The sequence below is a fragment of the Quercus robur genome, chromosome 7 (assembly GCF_932294415.1).
Source record: "Quercus robur chromosome 7, dhQueRobu3.1, whole genome shotgun sequence".
In the NCBI taxonomy this organism is placed as follows: Eukaryota; Viridiplantae; Streptophyta; class Magnoliopsida; order Fagales; family Fagaceae; genus Quercus; species Quercus robur.
In genome coordinates this window covers 14,567,437-14,582,250 of record NC_065540.1, presented here as the reverse complement: position 1 = coordinate 14,582,250, position 14,814 = coordinate 14,567,437, and the positions used below count along the sequence as shown (strand labels likewise).

Genomic DNA, 14,814 nt, shown 5'->3' with positions numbered 1-14,814 from the left:
GGTTCACAAGTCATGTCCAGTTTTGTCACCCTTAATATATGGTCATAGATTACAAAACTGATGTACAAATGGTATTTTCTTAGAGTTGATTGACTTATTTTACAGGGAGTCAAGTCATTTTCAACTTGATATTGTATTTGTTTATTAAATGTTGTTATTTTTCAATGTAGGTGAGACTTTGAAGTCTCATTAATGAGTGCACATCGGTGTTCGTACTCAAACATCGGCTTTAGGCATTTTTTCTATCACTTCTTGCCTTAAAAAGGTAGGAGCATATTGCATTCTTATACTGATAATCATCTTTTGACTAATCTAGCCTCCTCAATCCCTTGAGACCAACAATGGGTAGTAGAGGAATATTTAAATGTTGTCCATTCCAGTGACAATTTCATTATTAAGTATCTTAAAACTAGAATCTCACTTTTGTTTTGCAAATTTTGTTCCTCCACCACAATGAAGTTGCAAACCCTAGTTAGATTCATACATGATACACACTATCACACACCTTTGGTGCGATGATCATTTTATAAGTATAAGTATTTGTAGGGTGTGAGAGGGTAACATTGTTGGTATTCGAAAATTGGCTTCAAGCATTTTTTTTCTATCACTTCTTACCTTAAAAAGGTAGAAGCATATTGCGTTCTTATACTGATAATCATATTTTGACGAATCTAGCCTCCTTAATCCCTTGAGGCCAACAATGGGCAGTAGAGGAATATTTAAATGTTGTCCATTCCAGTGATGATTTCATTATTAAATATCTTAAAACTAGAATCCCGCTTTTGTTTGCCAAATTTAGTTTCTCTGCCACAACGAAGTTGCAAACCCTAGTTAGATTCAAACATGATACACACTATCGCACACATTTAGTGCGATGGTCATTCTATAAGTATAAATGTTTGTGGGGTGTGGGAGGGGGGGCAAGGATCAAGTTTCAAGTATCTAGGAGGGAGCTTCACACATATATACACTTAAATTAGGTTAGAGTAGAATTTATATCTTGTATATATAAAAAAAAGAAAAAGATTCATACATGATACACATCTTAGTCATTGTGAGATCCCAATTACTCTATTCGAAATGGTTCTCACAAATCTGTTTGCAAAAACTGTTAACATATTCTTTTATATATATATATATATAAATTTATTTATGGCTAAAATGCAAAATTTACTTTATATTTTCACTAGAATTTATTCCAGTCCTTTAAGGGTCTGTTTGGATTGAACTTATTTTGCTGAAACTGAAAACACTGTAGTAAAATAATTTTTAAATGTGTGAATAGTGCTGTGGGACCCATTTTTAATGAAAAAGTTGATAAAAAGTGGAGTTCGTGGGATCCGTGAACAGTGCACAAGAACACTGTTCACAAAAGACCGGTCAACCATTGTAGGCTGAACCAAAAAAAAAAAAAAAAAAACAAAAAAAAGAGAAAACGCAACATTAAAAACGCAGACTTGAGATAATCCGAATCCAAACTCTCTCTAAGTTTCAAGTTTATTCAGTTAAAATATTTACATAAACTTCTGTTAAATGTTAACGGAAGTTGACAAAGAAATTAAAAATTAAATAAACTTAAATTTAAACTACTAAAATAAATTACGGTAAAATTTAGAAAATAAATTTTACAGTTTAGCCCCTTTTTTTTTTTTTTTTTTTTTTTTTTTTTTGGGAATAACTAAACGTAAACTGTATATATATATATATATATATTTTTTTTTTTTTTTTTGCTTGATAAGTACGAGGTATGGAAACTCCAAGCAAATTACAAAGGAATCAGATGCCCCTTGGCTATGAGGCCATTGCCCTAAAAAAAACTGTATATTTCATTCATACAGTAAAAACTCTATTACATTAAACAGGCGTTTTCCTTTTTCTTTTTTTCTATCCCAAAACAATAAGAATCAAAATATGCTGAGTTCCTCGTCACTTTTGCTTCTGCTATAAATACCAGAGCAAGGCACAATTGTTTCGGATTAAAAAAATCAAACAGAGGTGGTACCTCTCTCTGTACTCTCTCCTCTGCTCTCCACTTCTCAGTAGGGTTTCTCTCTCTCGCTTCGCTTCGCTTCGCTTTCTCTCACCACAAACAACCATTTCTCTCTCAGTAGAAGAAGAGAAAAAGTGAGTGAGAAATGGACGCGTACGCGCTGCATTTGGCGATGGCGGCGCTGGTGGGAGCATCGGTGGTGGCGGTTTCGGCCTATTACATGCACAGGAAAACCCTAACTCAGTTGCTTGACTTCGCGAAAACGGTGGAGAAAGACAGGGACGATAACTCGGACCTCGACTCGCCGCAGGCGACTCAGCATTTGAAGAAGCGCCGGAGCCACGCGCGACGCAAGGGAAATAGTTACGGTCACTATCGCCGCGCCTCGGCTTCTCTTCCCGACGTCACGGCGATCTCCAGCGGAGGAGGCGGGGCTGGAATCGACGGCGATGATAGGCGGACCAACGGTCCTATCCACATGGACGGGATTCCCGCAGGGTTGCCGAGGCTCCACACGCTGCCAGAAGGTATGCCTCACTCGGATTACTCCCCGGGAGAGTGATCATGAACTGAACTCTCTTTTCGCTTTTATGAATATTCGAGAATTGTTGTCACGGTTTTGATAGATAGGGTTTTCTATTGGAGCAGCGTTTTTATGTACTTAATAGTTATAAGGCTCTTGTTTGCATTATATATTTTGATATTTTATGTTAATTTATAGTATTATAGTGTAGAATAGTGTTATTTTCATGAAGAAGCGAAGCCTCTTTTTTTTTTTGGGTATTGATTAGTTTTACTGCTATATTATAAAATGGTCAAATTTCATGGTGGATTGGATATTTTATGGAAAATTGAGATTGAGTTGTGTATTGCTATTGGGATGCTTGTTATGTGGTATATGGTCAATCTTGAAATGTTCAGGTCTAATTTGCTATATTTATTGGAAAGATTTAGTGGCTTTGTTGGTGTAAATGCTTTACATTGTATGAGTTGAAGTAATGAGGAATAAACTAGTTTCGAAATATGGTTAGAGATGTTATTCTGCATATTCAACCCCATCATTTGGTTTTTTTTTTTTTTTTGTTTTTTGTTTTTAAAACCTTTTTTTGAATTGGTTTAAGGGTTTAATAGGATATGAATCAGTTCAATTCCCCCTTCGTGACTTCGTCTCTTCTAGCTCCCATTGACCTTGCGTCCCAATCTTAGATTTCCCATATTTTAAGTCTCTATCTCTCTCTCTCTCTCTCACACACACACACACACACACATATATATTCCTTCTATGTCTGATGACATCTGGGGATTTACAGTTGGCTTGTTATATAAGTTGATTAGCATAGGCAGACTGCTTATGTTCAAAGCAATGATGAATTTTTTAATAATATAGCTTGCAAATTGAGGGAAAAAATGAATCATGAAAGTTTCTTATTAAATATATTCCTTCTATTATACCATTTTTATCTTTTCATTCTCGATGAAAAGATGAATCATGAAAGTTTCTTATTAAATGAGGGAAAAAATTACCATGTGGAAGGAAGATGCTATGGAGGGGAAGAAAGAAAACAACACAGCATAAATGGTATAATAGCAAAACACTTGAAATATTTAAGGGAAGCTGAGTGCCCAGGTAGAATGTTTCCCATCAGGAAGTTCTCATGGGTGAAGATTTGTCATCTTTGGTGTAGCATCTACCTCCAAGTTATCCCATCTTGGAATCCAAATAAGTGGCTTAATAGGCAGAGAGAACATTATTGATTTCTTTACAGAATCAGAATCAGACTCTTTTGACTTTTGTGAATCACTTAACTATACTATGGCCCACAAATGTAGAACCAGAAATTCATTGCTGGTGCATTTAATCAATGAGAACTATTCTAACGTTGGCTACCATGGTATTCAGCAACAACTACTCCTCTGGTCCTGGAAAATAAACAGAATGTTTTGATGTCCTTCCTTTCTTTTGGAATCACCTAATTGTACTATGGTCAAAGAATGTAGAATCAGATATTCATTGCTTGCCTGCTTTTAATCAATGAAAACGACACTAATTTTAGCTACCATGGTATTTAGTCACAACAACACTGCTGGTGGTCCTGGGAAAATAAACAGAATGTTTTGATGTCCTTCCTGTCTTTAGGATTGTTTTCTTAATCCCACCCTGTTTTTTTTTTTTTTTTTTTGAGAGAGCAGGGTTGGAGTTGATGCCATTTATCTTTTACTGATTAAGGAAAGAATTCTTTTATTTCAGGGAAATCTGCTGGGCATGTAAGTTCAACCAAGAGAACCGGTTCTTTTATCAGACCAACTTCTCCCAAGTCTCCTGTTGCAAGTGCTAGTGCCTTCGAGAGTGTAGATGGATCAGAGGATGAAGATAACCTGACTGACAATGCTAAACTAGATACTACATATCTGCACACTAATGGAAATGCTGTGAGTTTATATAATAGTACTTTTTGTTCTCCACTGAAGGAAACTCCATTCAGAAGCTGAAAGTTTTGCTTTGTACCTCTTTGTGCAGGGGCCAGAGTGTAAAAATCTATATGAGAATTTACCAGACCACGTTAAGGCCAGTGGAGAACAGAAGCCTATAGTTGCTTCTAGTATGATTCGTTCCCATAGTATATCTGGTGACTTGCACGGTGTTCAGCCCGACCCAATTGCAGCTGATATTCTGAGAAAGGAGCCAGAACAAGAAATTTTTGCTCGGCTTAAAATAACACCTAGTGGTATGGACTGCCTGTCATTTCTCTTTAATGTAAATTATCTGTCAGATATATAGTGTTAATGCTGAGTACTCTTATTGGGTTGGACTTGAGACTTACACCTATAAAGCCTTCATTTATTTCTCTCCTTCTCCTTAATTAGTTAATGACTTAGAAAATAATAAGTATAACAATCTTGATGATTATTTATGTAAGCACCTTTATTAGTTGATTTATAGTTACAACAACGATGACGAGAACCAAGCCTTAGCCTTACTCCCAAATTTTTTCGGATCAGCTTTGGGTCTTCAACAGATTAACTAGGGTTGGGTACACGTATTCTTTTTCGTGGTTCCATTTATAATAACGCGGCTAAATTTTATGTTGGCCATCAACCTACTACAACCTTCCTTTTTCTAGGCTTGGCACCGGCTATGAAGAAAATATATGACACTAAACACAGACACAAGCAGGGTTGTTAGTGATTTATAGTTACTCCTTCAAAAAAGGCTGTACTATTAACTTTTAAGCCTGCTACTCTCAATACTATATCCTAGATTAGGATCTGCAATTGAGGAGCAAGTCTCAATGGTTGTTATTTTCTAACATCTGTATATTTTACCAGAGGTGCCATCACCTGATGAAGTGGAGGCCTACGTGGTTCTTCAAGAATGCCTTGAAATGCGAAAAAAATATGTATTCAGTGAATTAGTGGCTCCATGGGTAAAAGAAGTTATATCTGATCCCAGTACTCCAAAGCCTAATCCTGAGCCGTTTTCTTATAGTCCTGAGGGAAATTCTGGTGTGAGTTTTCTTTTGATTCTTGAATAATAGCATTCCATAATGCATTGCTTTAAGATATTCTACTTCTATTCCATTGTTATCTCTAACATGTTCCAAATTTCATGCAGCATTATTTTGACATGCAAGACGGGGTCATTCATGTCTATGCAAATAAGGATTGTAAGATTGCTAGATAGTTTTTGCTTGTTATATTTTACAAGTTTGTGTTAACCTACTGGGATGTTTATGCATGTTTACCTGTTTTTTTCACAGCTAAAGAAGAGCTTTTCCCTGTTGCTGATGCAACAACCTTTTTCACTGATCTGCATCACATACTTCGAGTTATTGCAGCTGGGAATATTAGAACTCTATGTCATCATCGGCTTAATCTTCTGGAACAAGTAGATGGTTTTCCATTGATGATTATTAGTAATTGTGCTGCATGATAATATTCTTATCTCTTACTACTACATATAATAATATCTTTATTAATGTGCTCATTTGTGTGCAATCCAGAAATTCAATCTTCATTTGATGCTTAATGCGGATAGAGAATTTCTTGCTCAGAAAAGTGCTCCACATCGTGACTTCTATAATGTCAGGAAAGTTGATACGCATGTTCATCACTCAGCATGCATGAACCAGAAGCATCTTTTAAGGTTTATAAAGTCAAAGCTGAGGAAAGAGCCTGATGAGGTAATAATTTGAATTTTTATGCTGATCTGTTGTTGATGTGTCTGTCTGATGGTTATGATCGACTCTAAATGCAGCTATCCCTTACTAAAAAGAAATCTTTTCATTTGAAATATGGCGCCTGTTGAATTCAATGAAATTTTTGTTCCCTTCCCAGCATGAACTAAGATTTTTTTTTCCCCCAATGCATTGAATTTTCTCCATAGCCTTGACTTTCCTATACTTTTTTTCCCAGGTTGTAATTTTTCGAGATGGGACATATCTGACCTTGAAAGAAGTATTTGAGAGCTTGGATCTAACTGGGTAAAGAAATCTTCTTTTGCTCTCACCCAAATGAAGATGTATACTTTTACTCATTGTCATAAATATTTGTTAATAAACTTATTTATATATTTGGAGACAGTTTGTGATCTCACTTTTGCATTTGTTTGAACAGGTATGATCTGAATGTTGACCTTTTGGATGTTCATGCAGACAAGAGTACTTTTCATCGCTTTGATAAGTTCAATCTTAAGTACAACCCCTGTGGTCAAAGTAGGCTCCGGGAGATTTTCCTTAAGCAAGATAATCTTATCCAAGGTATGTGCATCCTGCTTGTTTGCTTGATTACTAGGTATGGTTGCTCCTTACTGTATTCTCTTGCATCAAGCCACTTACTATTTAAAACTGAGTCAATTATCATGTAGAACTTGGTACACACGAGACCATCTTCACCATTATTATAAACTCTGTACTTAATAAAAAAAACAATTATCATGTGGAACTTGGTTGGCTGTGGGATTTTCTATGATGAGTGATGAATTAACTTTTACTTTTTTCTACCAAGGACTTCCAATATTTAGTTTGAGGGTAGTTGATGTAGTTTGTGAGTTTGACAGCATAGGGTGCTTGGCTTTTTTAACATTATTATGTCATCTGTCTACTTTGTTTCATGGCCATATATATGTACAAATTCAATAGATGGGCATGAAAAATTTGATTAGGCTGGAACAATATGCATTTTATTGTGTGTACTTTTCAATACACGATATATTTTACTGTGGAAGGGAAAATTAGTTCTGAATTCTAGGCAATAAGTTTTCTCAAGGATTGAGAATATCTATGCGCTTTAAATTTGCACCTTCACCTAGATTGATAGATATGTCAAACAACATTTTTTGAAGTACCTTCCAAATTGAGGAATTCGTTGTTTTCCTCTCACTGGAACTTTATTTATCTTGAAGTTGTCTCCTTTCTAGCAAGAGAAAGGTATAAATGAATGAGCTTGTAGAATTGTTCGGTTAAGAGCTTTTGTATGATAGGGGACTTCAGTTCATTCAGCAGGTTTTAATTCTATTTTCTGATGTTCTGTAATCTGTCAGCTCCTCTTTCATAAGAGAAGATGATGATTAGATTGATATTTGGAATATGTCCCTTATTGATTACCAATCCTTATATCCTTTTATTTGTCTGTCATCTCTTATTGAATAGGTCGTTTCCTTGGCGAGCTGACAAAGCAAGTGTTTTCTGATCTCGATGCGAGTAAATATCAGGTGCTTACTCGCTGTCCTGTTCACTTATATGTTTATTATATTTTAGTGTATTCTCTTTTTGTTTCTTTTTAAATTGTAGAACGAGTCAGCATTTGATGTTTAAATATATATATTTATATATATATATTGTTGATAAAATTGTTTTCAAAGGAGCCTGGTGCATTGTACTGCATTGTTGTGCTGATTGGGTCTCAAGCTTTATGATGGCGCAACCATAGTGTGGTTAGGGAAACAATATCCACTTTGGAAGCCTAAGGATAAGGCAAAAACCTAGAATAAGTGTCCACTGTGTGTGTGTGTGTGTGTTTTATTTGGTTATTCTAGAGTTGAGGGAATTTTAGTAATTCTGTAATTTTTTTTTTGTATGAGCCATAGTTGTGGGCCTTCTTAATAAGTCAGTCTTATTTTATGAGTTTCTGTGTGGGTTTGCTTTGATTCAATTAGGGTTTGGTTTATTGTACTCTAACAAGGAAGAGTTGGTCAATAAAGTATTGTGTTTTTTGAGTATTAAGTCATGCTGACCGTATTGTTCTTTTCCTCTTTTCTTTTTTTCTCATCTCATTTCATTCTCTTTGATATTCTGTCATTGATCATAGGTATTGTAAACAATGAATTTGAAGTAGTTCTTTCACTAATAAATTAATCGACTTCTCAGAAAAACTCTTATAGAGCAATTTTTTTTTTGGTGTATAAAGCATTTGTTAAACATTCTTGACAGCAGCAGCTTAATGCAAAATGAGTCAGAGTTGAGGAAGATGTTGAACATTCTTGCCAGTGGACACAATGTGACTGTTGAAATTATGTTTTTACCATATTATGCCAGTTGCACATTTTAGCATCTGTGATGTGTAATGATAGAAATATTCCAGCACTGAATGACCATTGTACAGTGTAATTTTGGAATGTTCACTGCCTTCAATATGGGTGTCAGAACCACTCTTTTTTTTGGGGGGGGGGGGGGGGAGGGAAAGGGGTGTTCAACTATTCATTCATACATGTTTTAACGCTCTATATTCATTTCTGTTGCTCCATTTTGTTGCTGCAGATGGCTGAATACAGAATCTCAATATATGGTAGGAAGCAAAGTGAGTGGGACCAAATGGCTAGTTGGATAGTGAATAATGAACTGTACAGTGAGAATGTTGTTTGGTTGATCCAGGTACTTACAAGAATCTGTCAGAATCAAATAAGAAAATTGATCTTATTCATTAGTGAGATGAAAATTCTAGATATTTTGTCAACACCTCAGCAATGTGAGAGGGCACATCCTCAGCAAATTGAGTATTTTGTCAAAATCTAATGCCTATTTTTTTTTTCCAAAATCTTTTCAGCTTCCACGTCTGTACAATGTGTACAAGGAAATGGGAATTGTGACATCATTTCAGAACATTCTTGACAATATCTTTATTCCATTATTTGAGGTTACTGTGGATCCAGATTCACATCCTCAGTTGCATGTTTTCTTGAAACAGGTATGAAAAATCTTGTTTGTAAAATCTTCTCAATCTAGCAAATATGGTTATTGAGCCGCAATTGTACTAATTGTTTCTGCAATCATTACATCTCTTCTCTTAAATCCTTGACACTAAGTAGAAAGAAAAAATCTATTAGATTGTAAATGCCAGGAACCTGGGCTACACACAAACACACTATTTTATTAAGCGAAACTTGTTTTTTTTTGTTTTGATTCATGAAACTTGGTTTTTTTAGAACTTTACTTCCTATGTCTTAGATTTGGTTTACTATGATTATCAGATTAATTCATTGCAACCATGAAGGCTTAAATACATCCTTCCCTGCAGAACTTAATCAATGGGTAAATATGAAAGAATGTGGAAAGATTTAGTTTGATGGAAAGATTTAGTTTTAAAGCTATTAAACTTTTGCCAATGAGCTCTAGCTCAAATGGCATCTCCTCCCCTTGTAAGAGCAACATGGAATGATCATGGTTTCAAAACCCACTGAGTGCATGTGTAACTTATCAATAAAAGAAGTATTTTATACTTAAAAACTGTAGTTATATTTTTTGAGATTTGAACAAAGCATGTTGTGTTTGGGTTAAGTTTGTCGTTTTATATTTAAAATCTCTAGGTAAAAAGATTTTAACTGTTAAGATATCTGACTTCTCATATATTTGCTTGTTCAGGTTGTGGGATTGGATTTGGTGGATGATGAAAGTAAGCCTGAAAGACGTCCCACAAAACACATGCCCACACCTGCTCAATGGACTAATGTATTCAATCCAGCATTTTCATACTATGTGTATTACTGTTATGCTAACCTATACACACTAAACAAGGTATGCATTCTACAATCACAAGCAATCTTGTAATTTATTATGAGTACAATTTCTGGTTGTTTAAACTATTTCCCTTATGCCACCCCTTTTTTCTTTCTTGTTTAGTAACTAGGGAAGCTGCATATTACTATATAAATAAAAAAAGGAGCTGCATTCATCAGAAGGAAGAGATTGGCAAGCTGTAGTTGTTGAGCAATTGTGCTAGTAAATAGTAACTGCTAATTGTTAACATTAGCAGTAGTTGCAATTGCAGGACTCACGTGTTATTAGCTGCCATTGCTTTTTGCTTACAAAGGCATAGGGGCATGCTGTAGGAAAAAAAATTAAAAAAAAAAATGTAAAAAAGAAACAGCCAATACAGTAAGTTACAAGCTCAAAGAAGAACATAAACAAAAGAAAACAAGACACCAGATATAGCTATGTACTAAAAATTGACTAAGGGAAATGCCAAGATCTCTGCAATCATGTACTTTGTTGATCTATCTGCAGTTTCCTGATGTTGATAACCTGATTTTTGGCACTCCTTGTGATCTCTTCCAGAATCCTAGCATAGTCTATGCTCTCATGTCTAAAAACCTAGCATACGTTTCCTTCCAGATAGAGTAGACAGCATCAGCAAAAAATCATTTTGATAATAAGCAGAACAAATTGGGTTTTATTTTTTCATTTTTTTTTTTTTTAAGAGTCTGACTTAACAAATGTTTCTTTAACATGTTGGTTGTGTTGGTCTTTTGTAGTCTTGACAAGTGCAATAGTTTCTAGATGCCCGTGTCTTGATTTTGATGCATTGAATTCTGACCTGTTAGATGTTTACTATTTTCAGCTTCGTGAATCTAAAGGCATGACGACAATAAAATTCCGTCCGCACTCTGGGGAGGTATTTATGGAATAGTTGTTTTTATTAATACAGATATTTAATTGTACGGATGCCTTATGTATAGTGTACTTCCAGGCTGGTGACATCGACCACCTTGCTGCAACCTTTCTTACAGCTCATAATATTGCACATGGAATCAATTTGAGAAAATCGCCTGTACTACAATATCTGTATTATCTAGCACAGGTAGGAATTATTTTGGATTGATGTTATGATTTGATTAATTGCAATATTTGTTTACAATATTTGCAATATTTGCATCAGATTGGTCTGGCTATGTCTCCATTGAGCAACAACTCGTTATTTTTGGACTACCATCGGAATCCCTTTCCTACTTTTTTCTTACGGGGTCTCAATGTTTCACTTTCAACTGATGATCCACTGCAAATTCACTTAACAAAAGAACCTCTGGTGGAAGAATATAGCATAGCTGCTTCAGTGAGCTCTATTTCTTGAATACATTCGTTTATAGTTATGCATGCACATAATTTCATACCTAGATACAGGCCCAAATATGTTAATGACCTTCATGCAGGTGTGGAAGCTCAGTTCATGTGATTTATGTGAGATCGCCCGTAATTCAGTCTACCAATCAGGTTTCTCACATGCCCTCAAGGTACATACCCTCATCCTGAGCTTATACCACTATTTTGGTTCATCTTCTTTACTGATGCTACAAAGATAATGTCATGGCAATCACCTTCCCCTGGATCTCATAGAGCCTTAGGAACTAGGAACCGCTAGGTCAACCCCTTGGGGTTGGGTGTGTATGTGCTAGAAATGCTTGTTAGGTGCTCTGTAGTAAAGCAGCTATTACATGGCTTGAGCAGCAGTTCATTACGGCTCTGACTCAGTGGGAGGCCTTTTTGCTATTCTGCATTCTCAGTTGACTTAAATGCCATAGATTCTAAATGCAAGTTAGAATGGGACATATTATTGCTTTCTGGACAAAACATATACAAATTACTTTATTTTTTTGTGGACACCCATCTGTCCAGCATGCATTTTGTTCCTGATCCATGGTTGACCATTCACTGCTTGCTTGGTTGTATCATATAATGAAATTAGCTGAAATTAATTCTAGTTCTTTTAAGCTCTAGAGAAGAAGGGGAAGAAACTTCCAGGGTTTCCAAATGTCAATAATATTTCATATAGATGATTTTTTGCCTGCCTATTTTTATATCTTACCCAATTGGAATTTCTGTTTCAGTCACACTGGATTGGGAAAGAATACTACAAGAGAGGACCAAGTGGAAATGACATACATAGAACTAATGTGCCTCATATTCGGTTGGAATTCCGTGATACGGTATGATTTTAATTGTGGTTTCATGCATGGCTCAATCTGGTTCTTTTACTCATGTAATGCCTTTTTATTATGCCACCCTACATTTTAGAGGACTTGAAGATGCAATACTTAGAATGAAATCTCCCCACAACGCCACTCCCCCCAACCCCCCCCCCCCCCCCTCTTCTCCCCTTTTTCCCTGACCCATGTCTTTCTTGCTCTTCCTCTTTATTACGTTACATGTTACATCTTTTCAGTTTATTTATTGTTTCCTCTAATGTTATGTGAATAATTCAGTAAACATCACATTCCTAGATCATATCTTATGTTATTGATATTCCTTTTCTGTTCTTATTTCTACCGGAGCAAATCAAACCTAGGAGTATAAGGAGAACTAAATGATGTGATTGTGATGATTGCAGATCTGGAGAGACGAGATGCGACAAGTTTATCTGGGCAAGCCGATTATCCCTGAAGAAGTGGACAAGTGATGTGCAAGGCAAATGAACCTAATCCATCCTTGAATATCAATATGTTTTTAGAGGTGACCTCCTTGTTGTATTTCATTCTCTATTAAAGTAATTTTGACAACGGTTACTAGGAACTTCTTCAATGGAAATAAATAGGTTAATCTGAGTGTCTTGTTTGTTGCAGGAGGCAAGGAACTTGCATTACACTTGCTCATCTGCATAAAAGAGAATACATATGAAACTGACGCTCTAGCTGAAATTTGGCTTGGCACAAGTGGCATGATAACAGAAGTTAAACCTGGTCTGAAGATGAGGTAGCAATGCACATCATGGGTATTGTATTATGGTCGATCCGCATTATCTCATGCAGATTCTCAATCTGGAATATAGCCTATAGCAACAAGATCTCAATCTCTTCTCTGAGCAAATAATGGAAGTGGTTTTGTAGTAACAATGGCAGAGTTTAGAACAATAATTAGATACATCTTAGGCCTTTTTTTTTTTTTTTGGCTGTTGCAGCAAAGTTATATGTAAAATGCTATCATGTAATGCTTACCCATGGCAAGAAGGGAAATTGGTCTCTTACTAATGTACTGTTCCCATACAAGATGAACTGTTTCCTACAATCAATACATTTTGCTAATTGATAGTAAAATACTAAAAGCTGAAAACCGATTTTCACCCTGCTACAGCATTGAGCTCGTCTCCAATAAAGCTTGTGTACGCTCATGCAATTTGGAGCTTCTGAGTGCAATGGTAGAATGACATGGTCATACAGATTACCTTGTTTATAGTCTGTTTCATTGTACCCCTTTTATTTGAGGGTAAGATTTAGGTAAAATATTTATGTGGTGTTTTTTAGGTTCCTCTTTTAAGATTTTGTCATGGGGATTATTTTTCATGGAATAAAAGTGTATTTTTTAGTTAAAGTAGTCATATAACTAAATCTTAAGAGGGAAATCTAAGAAATAGACTACATTTTTCGGTCCTATTTTTCTTTTGTTGCAATCATTTTCGGCAAAAACTATTTATGTTTTTGGATTTTGATTGGAACCTGAAACTGTGTTGACAAAAAACCCACCAGAAATCACTTGCTACCTGTTTTTTGTGATTAACCAAATATGTTTCTGGTTGAATAATATTTTTACGTAAGATAGGCTTGAACTCGACCTACGATATCAACTGTTGATGGCAGCAGGGTGGGGTGGGTCGGATTGGGGGTGCTTTGTTCCCATCACATCCTTTCTTTAGGTCAGACAAATTCTGTGTAGGGGGGGAGTGGTGTAAGCTAAGGTTGAGATGAATTGAAAGTATTTTGTCTTTCTTATTGAGGTGACTTTAACAATGATAACATAGAGATGAAAGAAAAAGGGGAAGCGAGAGTGCTATGAGAGAGAAAGTAGATGTTTTAAAGATAATAATCAAATGTGTTAAAAAAAAATCATAAATAGCATATGAATACAATATATATATATATATATATATAATTAAAATACACAAACATTTAGTTTTTAAAATTGGATTGGATTGCTTGGTTAACTGATTATCTGTGAATACCTATTATATTAATTTTGCTTTTAAAGGATATATAGTTTTTCATTTGCTCTTTGTGTGTAAATATTATTTCCATTGAACTTGAATTATTTGCTAACTTTATTTGTCATTTAAGAATTATACCTTTTGTGAGAGTGTCTTTTTTTGTGACACTCAGGCCCAAGGATCCCGGGCCTAATAAGTGGTTTGATGGACCGGGCCTTGATTCACCACAGCTAACAGGCTATTTAAGAATCAAATGATGCACAGAGGATGCTTCCTACAATACACGTAAAATGACAAGTAAGGATATTCGTATTGAAAGACATATCAAAACAACAAGGTAAATTCAGAGAACAAGATCAACAAAGGAGCACAAAATAATGTTATAAGGATCTTTGAATTAGTGGTACATAGTTCATTAATATGTTCTTTGTTATGGTTATAGAATGCTCACTAAGACGTGATACAAGGTTCAATCAAACTCAAAAATTACAGTTTTGAATGGCTATTTCAGCCTTCAAAACTTGTAAAGTTTGATTTTCTTTGAATCCGAGTATGCGCAATAGTGGCTTTTTACAGGATACCGGGAAGCAATATTATTAACTTTCCCTCAGTTTTCCCTTCTTTTACAAAACTTTACCGAT

General features: G+C 35.4%; 1 protein-coding gene across 1 annotated transcript; it reads left to right on the top strand.

The window, feature by feature from the left end:
* Positions 1 to 1,963: 1,963 nt before the first annotated feature.
* Positions 1,964 to 13,223, top strand: LOC126692407 (AMP deaminase). The gene is made up of 20 exons (XM_050388004.1): positions 1,964 to 2,517; positions 4,239 to 4,420; positions 4,509 to 4,716; positions 5,318 to 5,496; positions 5,604 to 5,655; positions 5,749 to 5,876; positions 5,992 to 6,171; positions 6,404 to 6,471; positions 6,605 to 6,747; positions 7,639 to 7,700; positions 8,746 to 8,859; positions 9,032 to 9,172; positions 9,847 to 9,999; positions 10,823 to 10,876; positions 10,952 to 11,062; positions 11,141 to 11,314; positions 11,412 to 11,492; positions 12,087 to 12,185; positions 12,587 to 12,708; positions 12,819 to 13,223. Exons 1-19 carry the CDS (start codon positions 2,136 to 2,138, stop codon positions 12,653 to 12,655), a joined length of 2,580 nt encoding a protein of 859 aa, XP_050243961.1. The 5' UTR covers positions 1,964 to 2,135; the 3' UTR covers positions 12,656 to 12,708; positions 12,819 to 13,223.
* Positions 13,224 to 14,814: the final 1,591 nt, after the last annotated feature.